The sequence below is a fragment of the Zosterops lateralis genome, assembly GCF_965231275.1.
Source record: "Zosterops lateralis genome assembly, chromosome: 4".
NCBI lineage: Eukaryota > Metazoa > Chordata > Aves > Passeriformes > Zosteropidae > Zosterops > Zosterops lateralis.
Window position 1 is genome coordinate 10370533 of NC_139765.1, and position 25571 is coordinate 10396103.

The window sequence follows — 25571 nt, forward strand, 5'->3', positions numbered from 1 at the left end:
ATTTATAGCAACCTTGCCCTGACAAAGGGTATTTATCTCCCAGGCTGAAGGAGCATTAGAAAAGCTATCTGTGTTAAATTGCACATAATGGGTTTTGTGATACGGATTGCTAATAGCAGGATTCATAATTAACATTATGCTTTATGTCCTCTAATGTATGAGACAGAGAAAGGTAGAAGTTCTGATCTGGTTGTATTTCACATCCCACCACCACCTCTGTAAATAGTCAAGCGTGTCTTGTTTACAAATGTCTTTTTTATTCTGCTATGAGCTTTTTTTATCCTACTACATCTCAACAGGAATCTGAAGGGTTCAGACAAAAGGATCTGTGTAGTTTGTGATACACTGGAAATGGACACTTGGCCAGCTTTTAGGAAGGCAGTTGCAAAATCCTGTAGAGAAAAACTCAGTGCTGGTGATGCCTTAGGAAGACTGACCTGGAAGAGACAGGACAGAGCTGGAGAATATAGTAGGGATTTACTGAAAGGCCTTTAGGATACACCTTGGGCAGGGCAGGACTACACCCAAGGTGGACTAAGAATGGTCACAAAATGGACAAACTGTCACGAGGTCTCACATTTTTATAAGTTTGGGTCCATTTGCATATTGGGGTTTAATTGTCCAGTTACAACTTCAGGTTGTGAGGTCCCATCCTTCTTGTTGTCCCTTCAGTCATTGTTGTTTGTGCTTTTGGGCCTGAAAGTTGTCCTTGGTCTTGAGCAGGAAAAGGATTTGTTTTGTCTCCCTACTCTGTGAAGAGCTGTCTGACAATATGAGGCTCAGATCTGCACCCCATGGCAGCACAGAATCTGAAAAACATGAGACCTAAAACTTAAGGCATCACTGGTATGACTTAGTTTGAGATTAAGCCAGCAAGGGGCCAGGATGACATCAGCCTGTTGCATGTCTGTGTGAACTTCTGATGATTTCTGCCCTTGGCAGGAGGATCAGGGAGGAGGAGGATTCACTGGAAGATCATTGCTCAGTTAGGGGCTGCACAGATGGACAGGAAGGGGTGACCCTTCCCTCACAAAATCTCAGTGTCAGGACACGTGACGAGGAGGGCAAAGTGACACGACCCTGGTTCATGACATATGTGAACAGATTAAAATAGATAGATGAATAAATAATGAATAAATGAAAATAGCACAAATTAAAATAGGCACACAGAGATAGCCTGTGAGGGTTCTGGGTCCCTCTGGGGCACAAAAGGACTGCTTTCAAGGGGTGGGAGAGGAGAACTGTTTGGAAGCAGCTTAAAATGAATTAGTCTGTGTAACACAAAGAGGGCTCTGGCTGGGAAATGCAGATGATGCATCCAAAGCACAGTGGCCAAAGAGAGGACAGAGGAACTGCTGATTGATAGCACCAATAACTGCTGGAGTGAAGGACAATATGGACCTTGTGGTGGCACTGAACCCTTCTCTTAAAGGCCTTGGTGATTTGATGGATGGTGTCTGTACTGTGAGGGGTCTGGCTCACCTCAATGCACTTGTGTTAGGAAAGGTGAACTTTCTAACCTGATGCTTTGCATCTGTTTGAAATGGATCAGAAAAATATAAACTTGCACCATGTGCAAGTGTCCTACACAGCACATTCCATTTCCATTGTTCTGTGTATAAACTATGCCACCTACACACTTTGTTGGGCCAAAAGACTTTTGGCACTTTACAAAACAATAATTAAACACAATTAATACCCTCTCAGAAATCAAATGAGAAGGATGGTGCTACAGTGCAAGGGCTTACTCAGGGCAGCTGTGTTTCTAACTTTTAAATATCGGCTGAATGTCAGTAGCAAAATTTCAGATGCTGAGAACTCTGAGCTTTTGCCATTTGTTTTTTACAATACACTCAGTATTTAGCACTTGCATGAAGCATTCTCATATTTCATTGTTTTCTCCTAATGAGACATGAATATGTACAATTTCACAGAATCATTACAAAGTAGAAGCCAAGTCCTTTCTGTTAGCAGTTCCAATTATTCTAGCAATATTAAACATTTAACTTTTTAATCAGGCATTTTTAAACTGATTTTGTGATTACATTGTGGAACAAGGCTTTTTCTTCCCTTTGAAGCATCTGGCATCAGCCAGAGATGGAGCTTTGTAGCACACAGGCAGACTAATGGTCTGATATGGAATGGCAGTTTCAGTAATAACTTCCTATAAAGAAATAATTAGGTTTTTATTATTAGAATAAAATCTGGGATACATGAAAAACCTCAAATTAATGAAGTTCAGTTAGAACGCAATGAAAAATTTTAACATTAAAAAAGTGCCCATCAAAAAACATCATAAAATGAATTGTTTTAACACAATCTTAGCGAAAGATCCTGCAGTGACAGGATACTGCTGGGACTGAATTATGACAATAAAGCACTGGAACTCCTAAAGACAGCCTCAGTATTAACCCTCTGTGAGTTGTGAAGTGCTCTTTAGCTGTGAAAATATTGCAAAGGATTTTATTAGAGGTAGATTTATCTGAAGAATGACTAGTACTGTTTTTGAAATTCACTACAGGGTTTCTGAGGTTTATGCATTTCTGAAGAGAAATGTATTTTCTTTCAAAGGGCTCTGCTCACCACAGGGAAGATTCATAAACAGGTACTTGTTAAATATTTTATTTTACAACCTAATGGTTAGCCTGCAAGTATCTCCAAATCAAAACCATGATTCAAGCAATTTCAGTATTTGTTTAGTGAAATTTCAATTCTCACCAGCTGCTGCAAACCATTTCATGTGAGAAAGCCATAATGAATCAAATAGGAGTCAATAAAACCCCCTCAGGCAGGAGACAGACTCTCTAGAATTAACTAACCTTAAGCCATTTTTTTCAGAATGCTTCTCATGAGCTCGGGGGAATATCAAGTTTGGATCTGAAATTGTGGACTTTTAAGTTCAAACCATGTTGTTTGTGGCTATTTATTTCATCTCAAATCCAAAGACTTTTCTCTTTTTCAAGCATATCACTCAAATCTCAGCTTGGTTCAAGTAACCGGCTTATATTTTAAGCCAGCTTTATGTTTTTTTGGAGATTGAGCTTGAAGAAGTGCCTGTACCAGGTGAGTCAGAAGGACTGTCTAACAAAGGACTACTTTGTACTCACAGGTGTGTGCAGCATAATGTATATGATATATGTAGAAAAAATAACTCCACTTGTATTTCTGAAGCCATGGACAACCACTATGTAAGGCAAAGCTGGTTTATATAAGACAGAAATAAACCAGGGGACTCACTACCCCAGGAAACTGTAAAGAAATAACATTCAGAAAATGAAAAGCAGGAATGGACATGTACATGGAGAGAAAGTAATATTCAGAATTATTGCAACTTATGACAGCAGATTTTTCAAAAGGTATTAAACTGACTGATGTGAGGCACAAAGTGTTGGGCTTGGGGGCAGGACAGTACATGAGATTATTGTGTATTTCTCAGCTGGGGGTATGTTCATCATATTGTAAAAATGTTCATCATAGTGCTAGAGTCAGAGATTTCTGTTCTGACCCACTGTGAACATTCCTACATGGCTTTGACATATGAATTTTGCCATAAGGTTTGATAAACATCATGAAGAAAATAAAAACTATTAAAGGCTCCTTTAATGAAGTCAACACTGCTTATTCTTTAATTTCAGGCATAGTTTTGTTAGGCCCAAGCTCTTCCCCTTTTTTCCTCCCATTAAAAAAGGAACAATAAAAGATAAAACTTAGACTGCCACAATGGTCTGTGATTCAGTTTCTTCTGGGGCTGAATAGAAGGCTTGATAGAATATGTCACTCTGCCTTTGTGTTTCTAAAAATACATCTGCTGTGAATATTCTCACAGATTAATCTGAGCACAGAAGAGAGAACCACTCAACAGCAGAATAACATCCACTAATAAGCTGCCTTACTCTGGGAGGGCATGAGATGGGAATTGCTTCTGGAGATGGCTGTGAAGTTTTGAGAACTGGTCGAATGATTTTTCCACGAAGGTGACCACATTGCAGGTTTGCACCACCTGGATGAGATACACCTGTGTTGGGGGAAAAGGGGAGATACAGCAGAGAAATTATTAAAAAAAATAAATTCCAAGAAAATGTATAGGGTGATTTTAACAAAGAAAACCCTTCCTTTAATGTAGTGCCAAGTGCCAGAGAATTCAATTTGTAATTCATAGTCTTTGCTGCACGGGAAGACAAACTTGCCTGGGTAGCAATACAACTCAAACACTGAAAGATCACTGCAGTGTGTGAAAACTAATAGTGCACCATTAAAGCATCGTATAACAGCCTCCAATTTCTATTAGACTTCCTAATTTTGTGCCATGCTTTCCTTCTGGATGCTTTAATTAGCTCTTGATTTATTTTTCACTATAGGGAATGAACTGCTCTCCTTAATGGCTCCCTGCAAATATCTGTCTGCCTGGTGCTTTTGCTCTCTGGTAGCTCACTGCTTATGGCACCACTATTCATTCCATTATGCTTTTAATGTGGCACAGGCACATCTTCTGTAAAGGAAGAGAGAGAGTGCACAAGTTCTTGAAAGAGTCATTAAAGATCCAGGCAAATGAGGGCAAGCAAAGAAGATGATACGTACGGGGTCAGGCTTTTTGCTGAATCCCAAGATGGTGGCCCTTGCAATGGACCTCTCTGTGTGCAGCATCACCCATTCCTGGGGGACAGTCTCTGGAGCTGGAGGCTTGGCAGAGTTCCCCACTGACATCTGTACCAGTGTGTGGATCAAGTTGTTGAGTTTGACAGGAAAGCACTCCAAACTTTCCTTTATTTTCCTGAAGAACGAAAAAACAGAAGAGGTGTTGTTTATGCTTTTTTTATTTTTTTTTTTTTTACCTCCTTGACCCCTCTTTTTATGGATAAAAGCCCCAAAAAAATCCCAAATCCTAAAGCCTACCTCACATACCCACACACAGAGCAGTCACTGCTATTTGCACAGCAGCACATCCAGCCCCTGAGCTCTGCTGCTTAAAAGAGTGTTCTTGCCACAACCTGCCTCAAGGCTTAGCTTGGAGCAGCTATTCCTCACGAGCTGGATACCAGCGTTCCTTCAGACATGAGGGACAAGCAGAGCACTTCCATGTGTGCTTTGAGGAGTCCCAGGGCTGAGCAGCAAGTGTTCATTTTGCCGAGCAGGAGAGAAGGCGCTGGTTATGATTATATTTATTTTTGGTTACACTAACCTCACATGGGCTTACACGTGTTTGAGCAAGGCTCTTGGATTCAATTTGTGATTTAGCTGAGCGTGATGTGCTGCTTAATCCTCTACCTAGTTCTTAAAAGCTCTATCCCTGTGGAACTGCTAAGATAAGTTCTAAAAAAAAAAAAAAAGAGAAAATTTCTCCTGGTATCTCACTCCATCTCATCTCTGTGCAAGGGGAGCCAGAACACGCCTTTGATTTCCTAGAGTTTTGAGATCTTTCATCAGAAAAGACACAATAGATAAAAAAAAAAACCCAAAAAACCTCTAGATAAACATGTAGATATGAACTGCAAATGTGAAAGTGAACTCGACTTGAGAAATAACACTATAAGATAATCACAGGTCTTTGAAGAGTGAGATGCAGCACTCATTAGAAAAAACATTTGCTCTCCTGAATTCAATTGCTAATTGAATTTTTAAGACCTATTAACTTCTGATGGTAATTTTTTTTTGTTTCCCTTCTCATTTCGACAGCTCTCTGAAGATCTCCTATATCTGTTCTGATGTTACAGAACAGCAATCCATTAGTTTCAAGTCACAGGCAGCAAACCCCTCTACCAAATTGTCAGGGTTTTGCTGTGGTTTTTTTTTTTTTTTTTTTTTTTTTTTTTCTTCCCAGTTTTGGACTATGTCTAACTAGGTTACAAGGGCTGGCAACACCCTTAACCACCTTCATCATGCCTTGTTCAAAGCTGAGCAAGTGCTCCACCTGTCATTTCAAATTAGATTTCTATTCATGGGTTTCTGTGAGTGGGTTGGAATGTGTAGTGCAATCATTTGAAATCAACTCCATTCATCCCATTAGCCTAATTTCCATGATCTCAGATGCTCTGGCTAAAGTCTGTAGCTTCACAGATGAAACCAAACCAGAAAGAATGAGGAATATTCTACCTACAGGCATCTCCCCAGCTCACTCCGCTGAAATTCAGATTTTATTCAAAATAGTGTGTGAATTTATCATACACTAATTAGGCATAGTAAACTGAGGAAAGATGTATATGTTCCTCTTAATGTAATACAAGGAAAGGTACCTCAGAATTGATTTGGTTAATTATCTTAATTATAAATTACATTATTCAGAAACAAACTATTTAATAAATTAAACAAATTAACACTGATGTAAAACGAGAAAACAAATCTCATTTCAAAATATTAGTACAAAATCAATTCAGTGATGATTAACCAGGCTGCATCAGAGGGGAACTCTTCCTTTTTAACTCCTATGTATTTAATTTAATGTGTAGTTCAAACACTTCCTAAATCACTGAGACATTAGGTTATAGAATCTGTAACTGGCCATATTACAGCAGAACAGTTAGGGAATTTGCCACATTACTATAAGAGGCACGTTAACTTGCAGCTAAACACGCTGCACTTTAATTTACATAAAACAGGCCTCAGCTTGTAAATTAGTACTAATTCAGACATCATCACTACACAGAATTGCCTGATACCAAACTACCACTATTCCTTCCATGGGTCCATTAGGCTTCTAAAATACTTTTAAAACCCAGATTGCTAATCACATACTTTAGATCTAAACAGAGCCTCGTGTTGTCACTGTCGCAGATTTTCTCTGCGAGTTATTTGAAATGATTACATCTAAAATCAAATAAGAACAGAAGTATAAGTTGTTTTCTCCCCCTCTCTGTTTTGTCTGCATGCAGTCCTCTTTGCTAGGATGGAAAACATTCAGCAAACCTTGTTACATCAACAAAAATCAACAAAGAATTCAAGGCCTCTTTGCTATTCTGATGCCACCTCAGAATGTGTCTCCTCAGCAAGGTGGAACAACTCTGCTTCTGGCTCTCTGCACTTTCTTTCAAGGGCAAATTGGTTTAAGGAAATCCTCTCTCCCAAAAGCTGGTTTCTAACTATGTATGGAGGAATGGGGCACATCAAAACCCTTTGTCTCATCTTTTTGAGATTTTGCAGTTTATTTTTGGCCTGTATTAGTTCAGTGACCCAGTTTATCCCATTGTGGTACGTTATTCCCCTTTCTGCCAGCATTTTCAAAGTTCATCCCAAGGACCAGTGCTGGAAGGTTCTCCTTGAACTCTCCCACATACCTTTTCTCTAGCCACATTAAGCTTAGCAGTAGCTGAAAGGAGTATTCATGGGTATTCTTTGTAAAAATCCTCCTCTTGCTCCCTGGCCATTACCACTTTTCCCTGTGCCCAAAGCTGGTTCTGCCTTCACAAAGGTTAAAAAAAGTATCTTATTTATTTCAGAGCTCTGGTAGCCCAGGCTGCATAGAAAATTAATGCCTGATGGCCTAGAGATAGCTAAACTAAGTGAACAGTACAAGGGGTATTAAAAGTGCAGGTTAGTCAGAAGAAAACAGGAAATTGTCATGAACTAGAGTAATATTAGCAGTGGATCCAAATATTGCCAACACAGTTTTCAGAGAGAAAAAGGCTATTTTCCACATGACAATAACTATTTACCATGCAGATTGGTGTCTGACCTACTTCTCAGAAAAGAAAGTTAAATATCTGGGATTATTGGAAAGTAATGACTTTCTGCTTTCCACCTGCTGAATTGACTTTGAATTTCAGATTTGGCTTCGGTCTTTCTACAGAGCTGTCAAATTACAGTATCAGGTAAAACATGGACAGACTGCTTGGCTGCTTGTGTAAGAGGAGACAGATGAAAAGTTTGGCTAACGTTTTCAAGAGTGACTAGTGGTATTTTGTGACTTTAGTTTTAGGAAGCAGACATTCCTTGTGGGTGAGGTGTTCTGGGGGCTCGTGCTTAGATTATTCAGGACACACCAGCCTGCACATACAGCACATACAACAATTATTACTGACTAGTTATTAAGGTCTTGGTCTTGGATATTTCTTTCTCTTTCTTGATGGGATCCTGCTTCTCATTTCCATCTAGGCCTGAAAATCATTTAGAGTATAATGAGCAAAATTTATTTTCATGGGATTCTCAGATGATAATGAACAGTGTTTCATTTTTATTCCACATTTCCATCCACGAATTTACCAAACTCCATTTTAAAGCAGTTGAGTAGTATGCCCCCATATTAACAGAGTTTTCCAGAATATTACTGCTTTCAGCAATGGACCTTTTATAATAAGAATTCCTCAAAAAACATAAATTCAAGGAGGAAGTTTGCCTTCTGTTCCTTTGGGGCACATACACCACAATCTTTACAAACTACTTGAACGTCAATAAAATAAAGTTTAGTGTTGTAGTTTGGTCCATTCCCTTTCAGATGCCACCAACTTTCACTGTGCTTCACCTGTTTGGGAAATTTCTTGCTGAAATACCCTCAGCCATCTGAGAAACAGAGATTGACTGATCAGTTTGAGATCAGCATCACATTTAGAAAGGAGTTCCTGTGGATTGTCCAGCTTGAAACTGCTGGCATTTGTGGTTTGGAGTGGATATGCTTGACCTAGGCAATGATAGGTACCTAAAAAATGAGTCCATTAATTAATAAACAAAGCAGCTGACCCAAGCAGCAACTCCCTCTGTCAGGCTGCTGAAGATATACAATGTGCTCCCCTGGTAATTGGCAGATCCACCCTACATCTCTTATTCATGGGTTTCTATGGGTGGGTTAGATTGCACACTGCAATCAATTGAAATCAACTCCATTCATTGCATTAGGCTAACTTTATGCTCTTAAAACCAATTTTAAATATACATCCCTGTGCAGGCAGATTAAAAATGTCAGGCAGCCTGCCACGCCATGCTGACATTTGAAGACATCTGCAGAAAAACCATAGAGGAAATTTATATCCAGAGGTAAGATGGGTTTCCAGTTTCTGATAAAACTGTGCTGTCAGGGGAAGAGGAAAGGAGGGAGGGGTGAGGATCAAATTGAGTTTCAAAGATCAAACCAAGTTCAGGGCAGATGCTGGAGAGACAACGATGTTTCATTTGGCAGTAGGTGCACAGGGCTGACAAGGAAACACAGAAACTCTTGTTTAACTCTCAATGGGTGCACTGTTTACCCACGGAGTCAGGGTGTGACCTTCCAGGGGGCTGTGAGCCGTGGGGCTGAACGCCGCCGCTCATCAGCTCCAAACAGGGAGCTGACCCCATGTGAGAGGAGCTGCACACAAATGACACCACAGACTGCTGTTGCTCATGACTTAAATCAAGAACGAGACCAAAGGAATTCAGTAAAACACAGAATGTTTCATGAGCTTGAAGGGGGTCAGTGCATTACAGTCCAAATTCTGACACAATTGTTCTGCCGGCCAGAGAGGTGACGGCGAAGAACAAATTAACATCGTTCTGCCAGGAGCATTTGTGACATCATTCATCATTTTGTGTTGTTTTTAAACCACATTAGGGCCAATGTCAGTGTTACTGCTAAACCAATCTCAGAAAATTGCTAAGAGCAACCCATTTCTGCAGAAATACAGAGGAATACTGTTCTCCTGTTTCCACTAGCAGAAGGCTGGGATTTTCAGTGGATACATTATATGATTGAATCTGAAAGATTACAATAACTACCTTGTACTTAGAACAAGAAACAACTTTCTGTTGGCAAGGTTTAACATTCCAGTGATCACACTCCTTGTCCAAAAAAGAACTTTTAGAAAACAATGAAGTGTTTTTGGAAGCAAATATAGAGAAAAAGGAGCTACAAATTGCAAGGCATTTGAGAATCCCTACAAGTTGTGCTAATAATCAGGACTTCCAATTCCCTTGACTTTCTAAGGGCAGCTTGAAAAATAGATACAGGAATAAGCCAGAGATTGACCACAAAATGCATATAACTGGATTTTTTTCTCATATCAATATTTCGTATAACAAGGAGATAAGGAATGAAGATGATGCAGGTAACACAAAGCTCACAAAAAATCTCAATATATTTACATTCCTAAAGCCAGGTTGGAAAATGTTTTTACAGGTGGACAGTCTCTGCATGGATCTGGATGTCAGGACATCCCAAAGACTTTGTTTTGAAAAGTGCCCGGATACAATCTCCAGAAGTTAAAATCCTACTAAACATGAGGCCTGATATTATCCCCAAGTTCAAACATGTTAAGATGTTAATACATGTTTTGAATTAACACAAATAATGTTCAAATGAATAGAAAGTAGAATAAAGTAGAAAAGAAGCTCCAAGAGAAAGGAGATCCATGGAAATTCATTAACTAATGTAGAGGGATTTTCTTCTTGCAAATGAGCATAAATAATACAAACATATCCTAAGATTATTAATGAATAAAATATGCACTCTAGCAATATCTGTCTTTTCTATGTGATGTAATGATGGACAATAACAGAACCTCAGCATTTTGAAGGAAATTGGAATAGCTCTGAAGTTCACAGAATGCATTTTAGGAGAAAATGCAGTTTCAAATAAGAACAGAATCCCCAGCACAACCACCTGGTTGGTGTGCAGGAATTGAGTGGAATTTCCCTCATTTCCTTAACACCATCCCTAACAAGAAATCTAAGGGGAAGAAGAACATTCTGGCCTCTGAGTCCTACCTATAGTCTCTGTGAGTTGAGCAGGATTCCCTAAGCCTAACACAAACCTCTACCAGGCAAAAAAGCACACCAGCTCTTCCAAAACAGCACTGGCTTTATTCCACATCCTTTGGCTGAGGAAGACTGCAGGTGAATTCCCTCTCTGAAGTCCCTAACCCTCAAAAGAAAGTGCGTGGAGATCCAGCTCTGCCTTGAACCAAGTTTTACTCTTCCAGCCAAGCAAGGCTGCAGTGATGCCAACCCAAACCATAACTGACCCAGCTAAAAGCTGATCCTTTCCTCCTCCAGAAGGGCACCAACTCTAAGCTTTGCATGACACCGATGCAGTTTTCACTCTGAAGACTCAGATTTTCCTTCTTGTTTTGTATACCCCAGCTCATCTTCATTAACTAAATGAACTGGGTATTTTACCCATGAGATACAGACACAACCCCTGAATCAGTTGACAGAATCAAGACTTTTGCAGTTTAATTAGAAACTGCATGTTTCCTATTTGAAGTATAAATATAAGTGTGTAATTTGAGAATATGTGAAAATTTAAAGGAAAGGATAAGGTAGGTTTATGGCAAATGTGAAGCTGTAATTAAATTTTAAAATCAACAGTCTTGCTAAGGGGCAGGAGTGAAAGCATATGAAACAAGCAAGTGTCACAGGAAAAGGAACTCAGTGCTATGCTGTGGGTGAAGTCATGGAACAATAGTTTGGTTTGACAAGTTATTTTTTTTTTCCCCAAAGAAATGTCACCCTTAAAGTCTCTAGGTCTCTGTCCCAGCCTTCTCCAAACTTGCTGCCTCGGTTTCCTCAGATTATAGCAGATTCTAGTACATGAAGAGAAGATCTATAAACAGCACACTTTTAATTTCTCAAAAATTTCATCAGGTCAGAGGAGTCTGAGTTGCTTTGCATGTGTAGGGGGTGCCCAGGGAGCAGGAATTCACAGTCCTTGGGAAATGATGGTGCTGCTCAGGGCAGACTCTGACAGGGAGATTTTGTCTCATGCTGTGCATAGAATTGCAAAGTGGGTTTCCAGTTCCAGATAAATCTCCCTTCATTCCATCTACAGCATCATCACACCAACAGCTGGATATATGTGATGCAGAGGCCTGAACTGAAAGATCAGGACTGAGGGTCTTAGACTGGCTTTATGCACTTCAGCTGCAGCTCTTCCTCATTAATCCCCAGCTATTATCATGAACAGGTGAAAGGTTTCATTATCCTAACACAAATGAAGCTTTAAGTGTACCTGTGTATTCACACACAAGGCTTTCCTGTGATTGATCTGTTAATTGTTTAAAAGCAAGAGCCAGCAGTTTTACAGATGGAAAAACCATGGCTAGCAAAGTAACTTCTCTGAGGCAACACAGAAGGTCAAAAGAGGAAGAGAACAAAGAGTAAAATGCAGAAATTGAAGGCTGTCACTCAGACTATTAACAAGTTGAATCTCTTTAAGCAGTCCCAATTTGCTTGCATGTAGCTGCTGCATTTAAAAACAGAGAGAAAACACTAGATACAAATCAGGATGGTTTCACCATGACAGCCTAAGAGATCTCCAGGCACTAAGTGACTTGTTACAAGTGTACCACAAATGCACAACTGTTTCTTCCAGAAATTTGAGGAAATTGGTTATAACATGCATAAGGAATGACTTCTTAAAAGTAAACATGTGAAGAAAAATCATCCTTTTGTGTAATTTCCCTGATTAAGCTTCTTAACACAAGAGAAAAAAATGCTTCATGCCTGAAGAAGACAAGGTTTCTAGATTATGTTCTGGTTTTACCTTGTAAAGTAGCTTGTAGCCTGGAGATCCGAGTCCTGAGTCCTGAGGTTATCATACACATATTTCAGATCCTGGATGCTGTTTAGCTCAGGCAATCCTGCATGCAGCATCTAAATGTAAAGTAATGTTAGAGCATTAGTCCACTGCTCTATTGAAAAGAAATTTAAATAAAATGCACCTAAGGGAAAGAAGAAAGGTTTTATACCAAAGCATCTTGCAAAACAGTTTTGCTGATCTGAAAAATGGTTCTGATGCTAGAGCAATGCCTGGAATAATAAAGTGAATATATTGCATTGTAAACCTTCACACTGAGGCACCTGAAAGAGGCATGGGTCAGAATCAACGATCCATTTCAGTTATTTATTTTCTCTTCAGATACCATAACCCCAAGGTGTGCATTGCTCAGCCTCCTTCAGATCCTTCTAATGATGATAAAGGGAAGGTGACCAAATTCAGCCACCTGAACAGTAGCAACCACATTTCTGTTATGCTCACAGCGTTGTCTTAGCCCTAATTCAATTTTGTGCAACATCACCCTCTCATTTGTAACTCCTGGTTCCACCATCACTGCTCTGGGCTCCTCCTGCAAAGGGATCACAGATTCACTCCCTTTGCAGGCAGAGGAGGAGAAAAGCTTCTTCAGACACTGATTCATGGCAGGAGCCTTGAGATGGGCATTGAGAACTGCCCTTGGGGGTGGGTATCATCCTCCATCAATGGAGAACAGAACTGTTCTAGTCAGCTAGCCAGATTAGATTCAAAAACCAAATAATGCCAATATTCCCCTTGCAAAGTAAAAAACTCGAGGAGATTAGACAGCTCAGTGTGTCCAATTGCCCATGCAGCTCTCTCCAGGCATTTTCAAATGTCAACGACAACAATCAAATTTGCTCACTTCGAAACCTACAGATTTTTCTCAGCAATCACAGCAAGTTGGGAGAGATGCTTTTTTTGTGTGCAATGCAGAAAAAAAAATCACTCCTTCAGATTGCTCAGATGGAAATGTATCTGAATTTGCAGTCTCTGCTGTGTATTCTTCATTGATATTTATGTCTAGCTCAGACAGAAAAACCCACTGAGTTTTTCAAGTAAGAGCAAAGAAAAAAAGGAAGCACTGGTTTTATTTTAAGGTTATTCCTTCAAACATTCTCAACATTTGTACATTTTCTTCTTGGTATTATGAGAAAAATCTTCCTCAGCCCCAAGCCAAGCTACCACTGGACAGTTAGGTGTCCTCACAGAGTTTTGACTGGCAAGGAACAGAGGGGCAGAAAGCTCAATGACGTGAATTAAAGTGAGTTGACAGCAGGGACAATAACAATATTCAGCACTGAAGGACACACAGTGTTATTTATCAATATACCTTCAACCCATTTATAAAAGATGATAATAGCTCCTGCCCCCTTTGGATTAAAAAAGAGTTGTTGCATAGGCAAATTAAGCTCCTTGCCCTTCACCAGAAAAGGGAGTGATAAAGTCCCTTTCAATAACTTTCTATATGAAAAAAAATCTTTATTATTGTAATGGAGTTTGCATTTCTTTAAAGTGGTCAGAATGTTTTTGTGTCCCGCCATCACCCCCTTTACAATAGTTCTCATCAAATCTTTAATGAGAGCAAAGCTGATGAACTACAGGTGTTTACACAGCTGAACTCTCCCAGCAGACTCTTGGGTCTCCCACCCATGTTTCTGCTTTTGAAAGTGATGGAAACTTCATGGATTATTTCTTACTCCCAGTAGCAAACATCAGTGCAGCTTTAGAAACATGCTGCTCACCATCAAAAATAACATTGACTCCCAAACTGGGCTAATAATCCCTCAAATTGTTCATAATCATGTTTGCTAGAAACCACTAATTGTCACTGATTACCCAGGGTATGGTTCACTATTCTGTGAATATTCTGTGCATTCACTGTAATATTCTGTGAAATACTCTGTTTTTTTAGAGTCTTATTTTATTTTTTTTAACCATGTTTTACAAATATCATTTGAGAAAACAGAAAGTAGGAGTAGAATTAGAGATTAATGATGCAGGTTTCCAAACAGTGAGAGGAATCTTAGACATTCAGTGATACAAATAAGCAGTGATTAGTTAATGTTATCCCTCCATGATGACATCTGAAATTCTGTGGAAATTAATCCAAAGTGGAACTTCACAGTCTGTTTATTTTTTCCAGAAACGACCCATGGAACTGCAACATCTTGATGTGTACAGTTTCTGACCAACTTCCCACTTCAAGTGCAGAAACAAATTCATCTTTTCAAATATTATTGGCAAAATCAATTTGTACCCAAACTGGTCTAGTTTGTTTAATTCCTTTTGCTATGAAGAGCTTGTTGATGGGGTGTGAGTGTGCTGCCAGATATTTTTCAATTATGAAGTGCAACACAACTGACTGAGCTGCAGCCCACTGACAAATATTAAGACATATCTGGATGCTGACTTTTAGCTCATCTCTGTTACTTCTGCTACAAGATCAGCAGAAACAAAAGATGCAGCAAGTCCTGAATACAGACAAACCTGAGCTTTGGCCAGGCAGAGATAGTTATTCAGATCTCCTGCTAGGAGCATTTTCCTAGCACACTCTCTATTATCCCAGAGTAATCTGACATCATTATTTCAGCCACTTGCAGAAAGAGGGACTGCACTGGGGACAAGGAGATGGGCAGGAGATGAGGCTTTATTTAGGCAACCTGTTCAGAAATGCAGGGATTACAGCTGTGGAGAGAGAACAGGCTGGTTCTGAGATTTCTAGAGGCTCTTTGACTTGGACAGGATCTCCTACAACCTTACTCTGCACTGCTTCCAGAGGAAAATTGTGCTTTATGATGGGCAGGCAGTTTGTTGCCCTTTTGCGGCTACTAAGCAGCAAGTTCAAGAGATCTGGAGCAATCCTTCCTGCTCCTGAATCACTGCATGAGAATCCATGGACAAGATGGAAGAGGCAAGGGGAGAGATTCCTTCAATTTCTCTCGTCCTCCCCCATTGCACAGGTTAGAGGTGATAAAGTAGTGTTTACAGAGGAATTTTTGGCTGCACCCCAATCTCAGCAGAACTGTTTATAAGGTCATGTAGACTTTGTCACGCACAGATCACTCCATTAGGTTGTGGGACCCTGCACACAAATTTTGGATTGATATCTTAGCTAAGCATCTTAGCAAGGATTAGTTAATGTAATATTCTTGTTGTACCCACAAAAGGGAAAATCATTAACCTTCCTCACACAAGTAAATAGAGGCATAAATCAGATATGGAATTTGCCCCAGCACATGAGTCAGTAGGAATACTTCAGGATAAAAAAAGAGCTCCTAGAGGCCTTAAAAATCTTTACAAAAGAATTTTAAAACCTGTGTCAATATAGGCATTGCTCTTTCTTTCCAGTGTTTGCCATCCTAAGAAAGGTCTGTGGAAATGTGCAACCCCCTATTCTAAAGGCACCGTTGGAGTGCAGTGCTGCTAAGTACTGTCAGATCACCCACCCTGTGAAATATTTAGCTTACTTTGTCCTGCAAACATGAATAAAAATGGTAAATGAAGCCCTAGAAAAAGGGCTGAGTGAAATTCCTGAATGCAAAATTTTACGCAGCTTCTTTTGCAGTTTCCTGCAATTTTGTAAAAAATAACGCATTATAAAATGGAAAAAAAAAAAACCACCAAGCAGCTTAGCTTTCCTTTTCTCAGAAACTGGTACTGAAAAGTGGACTGCTTCTTTGTACAGGAAGTGCAGCACTAACATTGTCAGCTATGCACCTGATACCTCTTCAAATCACAATGCTACTGCAGGCAGCAGAGAGGTGGAAAAAGGGAAGAGAACCCCAGAGGAAACTGATTTTTGGTTTCATCCTCGAGCTTCTTACCATCTCTAGAAGGTTCAGGAGTAGCTGGCTGTGTTTCCTGACTATATTATAAGCTCGACAACAAAGCTCCACAAACTCCTGAAAACGCTGTGGATTTTTTCCACCCTCTGTTATGAAATACTCCATCTCTGATGTGAAGATGAAGGGAGCCCGGTCCCTGGAAAAGAGAACAATTACCTGAGAAATTTCATCCAAAACAGCTAACCATGCAAGACAGTAAATATTTGTAACTCATTATTCACATTTGTGTTTTCCAGCATTAACTTCCTCATTATTTCATCTTCCCTTTCTCAGTGTGGGAATCTCTTGCTCTGTCTGGTGTCACTAACTTGGACAGAGACAGGTTTGACAGTGAGAGTTTCTGAGTGAGGAATCCAACAAGTGAACAAGTGTTTTTTTCTGGCTCTTCTTTGCTTTTCTTTTTAGAACCCTCATTGCTTTAATTTCTTGACTCCAGCCTGAAAGTGAATGTGGAAACAAGTTCTCTCTTGGTCTTGAAATATTTAAAAGTTGTTCTCAAAGACGGTGGGTTATAAATATCGACTCCCTACTAGGCAAGAAGGGAATTTAAGAAAAATCCCTACACCTCCACAATCCAACAAAAACAAGCAAACCCCAAGGTATGATGCTATCATTAAATATGCACCCTCCTGAAGAGATGATTCTGACTCAAGTTAAAACAGAATATAAATACATTGTCTTGTTTTCTCTGCAGTTACTCTGTTCACCCTTGGGCAAATAAGGTGCAGAATCTGACAACGTGGCTTAGGTTTTTTTCTTATCACCAACATACTTTGTGGCCATGGCATGTTATTGCAGAAGAAAATAGATTAGCCAGGTTTCTCCTAACAATCCTATCATTCAATAGTTCCAGAAAGGCCTGATAAACTGCATCCTCACACAGAAAAACCAACTGCAGTGATTTACTCATCACAACTGTGTACACAGAACCATGTAAACAGATTAGAGGGCTCTATTCCAAGGCAATATACAGTGTGTTAACCCTTAATTCAAAATAAATTTAAATAAATTCAGTGTTCCTGGCAAGTTCAAATGCAGAAATAAATTTCAGGATGTGTGTTTCTTGCTAAAACCTCAAACATGGGCTGAGTCAACCCATTGCTTCCTGATGCATTCACAAATGAGACAAACGAGCTTTCCTGAGAGTTTTCCCCATCTTCCCATAAAAGTGCCTGCCTTACATTACTCCAGAAAGAAAAACAAGTTGTCATGAGATTATAGGCTACAGCTGGAAGTTTAAGTCATAGCAAATGCTCAGGTGGCCTTCCCACTTTTATGTTTGGAAACACTTCCATGGCAGCTGACTCTGAATCCACATCTCCCATGGTTATCTTTCACCTCCAAGTAGTCCAGGCCACTAGGGTGGTTTTAAAAAATATATATTATTTAATTCAGCAAAGTAGTGCTAAGCATGATGGAGGTCCATACTAAAATTTTTTTCCCTCTACATTTTTCTGTATGATGTAAGATGTGAGTGCACATTTGGAGGGTTATAGTAAAGGGTGACTGTTACACAGTTATTGTGTAGTTTTGTGCTGTAGATCTCAAAGAACTATAAATCTGTGTCTAAAACCTGAACCTGTGTTCAGGTTTTCCTAGAACCTTCTTTCACTCGTTCATCTATTATCTTATTTATCAGTGGTACTAAAAAAAAAAAAAAAAAAAAGTGTTAAATAAATTGATACAATTAGAATAATGACATTCTATTTGTTGAAGCCCATAGAAAAGAGAGAGAGATAGAGAAAATTATCAACATTAACATCTTGATGCATATGTGGACAGAAGGACAAACTAAATCTTGATTTGAAAGCATTTTAGCATCTCAAGAATGTCCAAGTCAAAAACTACCACTATTAATATAATGCATTTTGTTCAAAATTCATGTTTGATTTCTGATGCCCAACTGCATCAGGGGACACAACTACACCATGAAAACACAGCCCTGTCTGAGCTAGTCCAAGTCTCCCACACTGAGCTACTTGAGCTGAAAATAGATACTGCAATCAGAAATTACTTTACTGGAAGAAATATGGTGTTTAACATTGCTGGGTTGGGCTGTGGGCCAACTTCCCCATAATGTAATGACTGCAACATTAGTCAATCCTCTCATTGTTGTCGCTAAAGGATCTGTGTGAACACACAACTGATATTTTAATATTTACATTATTTATAGTTTAATTTTACTTGTGGGATGACTGAAAGCAGTTTTACAAGGTTCTTAAATTTCTCAGTATCTTTTGTGAATATGTTCCAGGGCGTTAGGCCAGTCCTCCCTTGTCAACATGCAAAATATGATGTAAGAATTTGATTTTTTCAGTTCTGTTTAAGGTCTTTTGCTATCAGAGCCTCTCCCACAAGGTAAACCCTGCAACCCCTGGATGCTGAAGCTCCATTGAAGAAGCTGGTTGTTCACAAAGGGAACAATTTTCTATGTAAATTAAAAAAAAAAATATTAAAAATCCCTCACACAAAGCCAACTTAGAATATGGGGAACAAGACCCACTAGAAGGAATAACACAGCCATTTCTCACAATAGCACTATAAAATAAAGTTTCAGTGGGAAGAGATGCTTGAAACATAAAGGATTCTGAAAAACCAATTGACAGGATGAATGTCTGTGCATAGATGTAAAATGTTCCTTGCTGCTTTCACAAACTTGTTTGAATAATAAAAAACTAGAAGGGAAAATTCTCCAGCAAAATTACAAACACCCAAGTCCAGTACTGGATGTGAAAATTTCCATCAGTGAATAGAGGCTGTTTTAGCTTCCAGAAGGAGAAAAAACAATGTGTGCCCTGCTGTTGCATGTGCCACACACACCCTGTGCAAATGAACCTCACCCTGGTGCTGAATTTCTGTATTTAAATCATGATATCTTTAACAGGCAGATTGCCAAGATCACATTCCATTCTGGCTTTTCTTCAGAACATGAGCAGTGACTCCAAAAGCCTAGTAACAGCAGCCTTCACCTGGACCTCTATCTATCACATGAGCTTATCTAGAAGTTACAAATATTAAATACTTCTTACCCCAAAACATCCTCAAGATCACAGCCAAGGCCTATAATACCTCATGTGCATGAGATGTCTGATGACAGTGACATGTAGCAGCCAATGGGTCAAGAGCCCCATGGCCTAAAATCTGTATTGATACAACTTGCTGCCTCCATCAAACTGATATCAGTTTAAAAAAACCCTTGTATGATGAAGTACTTTCAAATAAAAGCCTTTTGCAGTATCTCTGTAGACCAAAAAACATTTTTATTTCTTATTTATGGTGTGCTAAAGAAATATGGAATTGAAGTATTGTTGAATGACCTCTATTGTGTAATTATAATGTCTGGTACCATTATTTTTCAGAAAAGAAAAGCCTCACTGAGAGAACTAGTATGACTTGAGATTGACCAAAGATGTACAGCCAATAAACCCCCCAAAATCATTAAAGCTACCCTATCACATCTTGCCTACTCTTTTCTTTCCCTTTTTCTTTTTCCCCCACTAAAGCTCTAGATGAGATTAATGAAACCTTTGGTTTTATAGCAGAAATCAGTCAAAAAGGCAATACTCCAGTTTATGACAGAGTCTGATGGCAGTCCTGGACTTTAAAGACTAATACTTTACTATGGCTGTGACAAAAGAGTTTACTCAAGCCATTCGGTGAGAAACAAGGCTACTTTATGGGTGGAGTTTTTTTTTTTTTTGGTTTTTTTTTTTTTTTTTTTTTTTTTTTTTTTTTTTTTTCTTTTTCTTTTTCTTTTAGAGATTTAAGATTTTCATGGGAATGTGTTTTGCAGTTCCTCTGGCGGTTATGAGTGCTTGGGTGATAAATCATGAGAGGGGAAAAAAAGAAAGGAAACCTCAAGAAAATGAAGAGATCATCACACAAAAATAAACTTGGTCTGGGGTGATGGGAACATCTACTGGGACTTCACTGTGGGATAGGATTATGCTGCATTCCAAGAAAACCAGTAAGAGCATCAGGATTTGTTATGAAACTCTAGATGTAAACTGATTAACAAAGCCAAATGCTTTTAGTTTTTCCTACTCTAAATCTCATGGTACAGAACATTTAAGAGTGATACACTGACTTCTTTTAGTATTAAGTAGGGAAAACATATGAGATATCCAACAGCAAATGACCAATCTAAGCTTCCCAACAGTGCACTTACGGAAAAGTCCAAGTCACACACAATAATGCAATGAGATCAAATCTGTTGTAGTCCAAGTTTTCACATGGACAGTGTGTGAGAAACCACACAGAACCCTTTGCAATTTAAAAATCAACTGCTCAGCAGCAAAACCTCCCACAATTTCCCTGACTGCTTTAAAATCATTTTAGCTGAGTCAAGAGTGACTGATAATATTCAGCATGACTATGTGGAATTTAGATGTAGCCAATAAAATAGGAAAAGCTTTTAGGGAGTGCTTGACTGCTGACATCCTTTGCAGCAAAAGCCAAAAGCTTATTGAAGAACACAAAATAAATGAACATGAGTGCTTATTTCTCTAAAGCCAAGTGAAAATACTTAATCACAGTAATCATAGACATTTGTAGACACAGTAAAAAGCCATAATCAATGGCACTCTTTTTATATACTAAGTAATGAAACAGAGAACAGCCACACAACACAATTCATCACCAGCAAACATAAAGAAATATGTTTGGGCCACAAGAGAAGCTCCATTTTTCTTCTTATCAGGACAACATCATAAACATGCTTCTGGGATTCTTATTTAGCCTATTCTCAAAGATTTCTATGATAGAGTTCTTCAACCACCCTATCAAATTTCTGGTTTAGGATGTCCTCTCACAGCCATTTTTTCCCTAATGCCTAATCTGACTCTTGCTGTGCTTTCATCTCATTTATTCTTGCTCTTTCCTGAGGGAACATGAAGATTCCATCTTCCCAAAAGCAGCCTCTAAAGTATTTGAAGACTATTACTATGTCTTTCCTCAATCTTCTGCAGACAACTGCTTCCACCTTTTCTCACAAGTCTTGTATTTCAGATGTCCGATGGTTTTAATTGCATTTTTTCTGGATTCTTTGTAATTTCCCTGGGCTCCTTATCTCCATCTTTCTCAAAGTAAAATGTTAAAAATGTTCCAGGGGAAGTTTTCTCAGTGGAGAGGGAAACAAAAGGATTACTTCAAATTTCAAGCTTTTCTATCCAGTATCATATATTAACTCATATTTGGCTGCGGTAAAATAGTAAAAAGGGCTCTCAGATCCCTTTCTAAAAATGCTAATAGAAATTTTCACAACCAAAGCCTTGTACAAAGGGCCTTTACCAAAAAATGAGCAAACACATTCTCTATCCCATCATACCAGTTACTAATGAAAATACTGAAAGATGCCACATGTAAAGATGTTCCATCTGGGTTTATTAGTTCATACCCTGCCAAAACCTGAAAGATGTCACTAAGCTGGAGTAATTCACCAACGTCATGGGGGCACTTGCCTGTGAAGGGAGGCTGAGGAACATGGGCTTGTTTACCCAGGGGATGAGAGGTATTCAAGAGGCCAATGGGGATTTTCTTGTATCTAAAGGAGGCTCTAAAACAGATAGATCCAGACAAGAATAAGAGAGAAAACTGAACCAGCTGAAGTTCTGACTTGCCATAAGAAAAAAAGAAACACCAAAAAATAACAAAGCAAAAACTCCTCACTATGAGGAAAAATAAATATTGAAACAGGTTGCCTTGGAAGATTATCCTGGGAGGTTTTAAGATTTAGCTGGATGCAGCATTGGGTAAACTGGTCTGAATTTAGTATTGATCTCATTCCCACAACACAGAAAGTTTTCTGAATGCCCCAAGCATCCTTGGCTTAAGTAAGCGACATGTCCTGGAGAATTAACACTTACATCTAATATTTTTTTTTTTACCTACATTCTTAAACTAAATGACCAGGCCTATACCATGTTACATGGTTTTAACTCTATATTGTGCCATTTCTGCTGCTGTTTGAGATATCTACTGCAAGAAAAGATTTCAAACTACAAATCTGAAGTCTTATTTCTGATTTGCAGTTTTATCCACAGTATTTTTTATATTAACATCTACCTTTAGAGGCAGAAACATTAAACTAGAATTTCCTGTATTCCTTAGGCAGAGACTTCTTAAACTATTATGGCCTTACTTATTGATTAAGTTAATTCTTCTTTTATGTATATCAAGTTTGCTAATGTTATTTTTTACTATCACAGCCTCAATATTAGTTCAGTCAAATCACTGTCCTGAACATACCCACTGTTTTGATCAGCCATAAAAGAAGCATTTCACCCATTGGGCTGTCCTATTCTGAAAGATTTATGTGTTCCTGTCAGTAACTGAATTGCTTGCATGGAGATTTAATCATGTTTAATGGATAAAGTAGAAAACAAGCTGTAATCCTCTCCTAAGCTAAGGGCTCTGATCCATCATTCTGTTAACATCAGGTTTCCCTGTCTTAGGTTGCAATGCAAGATGTAACCAGCAGATTGTATTCTATTACAAGCTGTTAACACCAGGTGGGGCAGTGTTCTTTATCTCTTCCATGACCCATCCTCCCTCCAGGAGGTATCTGCTGTTAATGGGCCACTGAGGCTCACTGCCTGACTGACAAAATTACATCATCCTATTGGAAGATGCTCCACCCAGCAGGAGGAACCAAGCATTCCTATCTGGATAAAACCTGAGATTCAGAACACCAGGACAGCCTGTTTGCATTGGATTCCCAGAGAAAAACCAGATTAATCTCATCACCACTGGACCTTCAGAAGAAAACTACACCCTTCTACAGGATCATCTCTGCTCCAACAGAACCACATCTGTCACTCCAGGAGGATTTGATTGGACTGCTACCAACACCCTGACCCTCAGGGTGTCAAGCTGCATTCTGACTCTGTCAGGAGGGTGGTTTTTTTTTTTTTTTTTTTTTTTTTTTTTTTTTTTTTTACTACTGCATTTTTATTTTAGTTTTACTAGAAAAGAATTGTTATTCCTGTATCTTTGCCTGAAAGCCCCTTCATTTCAAAATTATAATAATTCAGAGAAAGGGAGTTTATATCTTCAATGGAGGCTCCTGCCTTCTTTAGCAGACACCTGTCTTTCCAAACCAAGACATTCCCCCTGTTAACTGAGACAGAGTAGCCATTCCTTTGTGCCCCTTTGCCTATACAAAGTGCCAGGGAATGTGACTTAACTAAAACTCCTTTCACTGTGGGCCAATGGAAGCTCTTGAGTGGGTAAATCACAGGGATTTGATCACACCTGGTCCCATGGGATTGCTGTGCTGGCAGCACAGGTAACAGGGCTATTGACAGCTGAGCTTAGACACAGTCACAGTTCCTAGGACAGACCCAGTTTTGCAATGTGCTGCCAACAAGGACCCATCTGGAACTCTCCTATGGAGCAAGAAAATTGGCAAGGCTCACAATGGGAACACAGAAACTGGTTGGAGGCACTTCTGGATGGATTTCAGCCTGGCTGCAGTGCCCAGCCTCTGCTGCAATCTCCAGTTCTACTGTAGCCCAAGCATAGAATTTATTCACTCATGTCACAGAATTTATTCACTCATGTCACAGAATTTCAACCATTCTGGGCCGTTTACTGATGGGGCACTTTGGGAGATTCCTGAAACAATACTCCCTGAAAGAAGATCTGCTCTGCTTTAGGAACATGCTAGTTTCAGAGCATGGGATCTTCATGTTCCCGCAGGAAAGAGCAAGAATAAACGAGATGAAAGCACAGCAAGAGTCAGATTAGACATTAGGGAAAAAATGGCTGTGTGAGGACATCCTGAAACAGAAATTTGATAGGGAGCTTGGAGAACTCTATCATAAAAATCTTTGAGAATAGGCTAAATAAGAATCCCAGAAGCATGTTTATGATGTTGTCCTGATAAGAAGAAAAATGGAGTTTCTCTTGTGGCCCAAACATATTTCTTTATGTTTGCTGGTGATGAATTGTGTTGTGTGGCTGTTCCCTGTTTCATTATTTAGTCCTGTTGCAAACATTGCTTGGTTAGGAAGCACCCCTGTGTCCAGCTAAGGCTCTTTTTGAGCTGACCTGGGCTCCTCAATCCTGGCAGACACAGATAAAGCAGCCTGCACTCAGTCACCAGCAATCAGACTGCAAAACAACATTGAGCTGGAGCTCAATCCTTTCTTCACTTCACCTTCAATACCCGTATTCGACAGTGCTCAGTGCAGCATTCCCAATGCCTTATACCATTTTCTAACACTATCAAATTTTCTGTGTTTGTTAGAGTTTATTACTAGCCCTATTGATAAACCACTGGAGAGTTAATTCACAAGGAGATTGGAGCAATTCCTCGTGTTAACAGAGATTGCTGGACAATTGCTTTTTGTGTCCTGACTGGCCCTTAGCAGTGAAAAAGATTCTAAAACTGATACCCAAAAGCTGCCCTAAAAGAAACAGAACAAGTAGGGTTATGTGCCCTACCCATGGAATATTCAGCTAACAGGCCTTTTGAGCATGAGATGGATATTTAGAAAACACAGTAATAGATGGCTGCAGGGCATTTGTATATCACCAGGCAAAATAGAGAAATAAACCAGTGATGAAGAAATTGAATTGCAAAGAAATTCCTTGGGGCAGGGGATGAAATCCTACATGAATTAAATACATCAGTATGCTTTCCAGTTAAGGATGAAGGACAAAGGCAGAGTGTGCAGAACAAGCAAAAGGAAAAAAGAAAAAAAGAAAAAAGAAAAAAAGAAGACCAAGAAACAGAGATTAATTTGAAAGTGCTTGATGTATACTTGACTGTGTGTGAGAACAGCTTCCCCTGAATATAAATGTACATTTGAGTGCATGTGAGAACAGCTCCCTGAAACATAAAAAAGTGTATATAAATCCTTCAGAGAAAGGGGTGATTCAATACAATGTTCCTGTGGGAGCAGGGAGGAGAATATACACATCTCTACAAACAGTTACACTTTGAAAAGGATAACAAATAAAACCATAATCAAAATGGATACTGACCATGATGTCTTTTCCCTCTTTTCTTTCTGTTTTTTTTTTTTTTTTTTTTTTTTTTTTTTTTTTTTTTTTTTTGTTAAACTTCCCATCTCTAAAGCCATATTCTACAAAAAGTCACAGGGTGGCTGATGGAACGAGAAGGAGGGAAGAGGAGAGAGGAGGGGAATTTGATAAGAAGTCACTTAAATGCCTCATGTGCAGCCAATCTCCCAAAGCAGAGGGAATGCTGCTGGTGGCTCTGGGAGCATCAGGCAACTTCTCCAGCC

The 25571-nt window shown here is 39.2% G+C and overlaps 1 protein-coding gene across 1 annotated transcript in view; it reads right to left on the minus strand.

Annotated features, from left to right (window-relative positions):
• Positions 1 to 25571, minus strand: part of PIK3C2G (phosphatidylinositol-4-phosphate 3-kinase catalytic subunit type 2 gamma) — a 189114-nt gene that overhangs the window by 36915 nt on the left and 126628 nt on the right. The window contains exons 25-28 of the mRNA XM_083859117.1: positions 16300 to 16456; positions 12443 to 12552; positions 4579 to 4771; positions 3894 to 4015 (exon numbers count right to left, since the gene is read on the minus strand). Coding sequence (XP_083715243.1) covers positions 3894 to 4015; positions 4579 to 4771; positions 12443 to 12552; positions 16300 to 16456 — 582 coding nt within the window. The remainder of the gene's footprint in view (positions 1 to 3893; positions 4016 to 4578; positions 4772 to 12442; positions 12553 to 16299; positions 16457 to 25571) is intronic.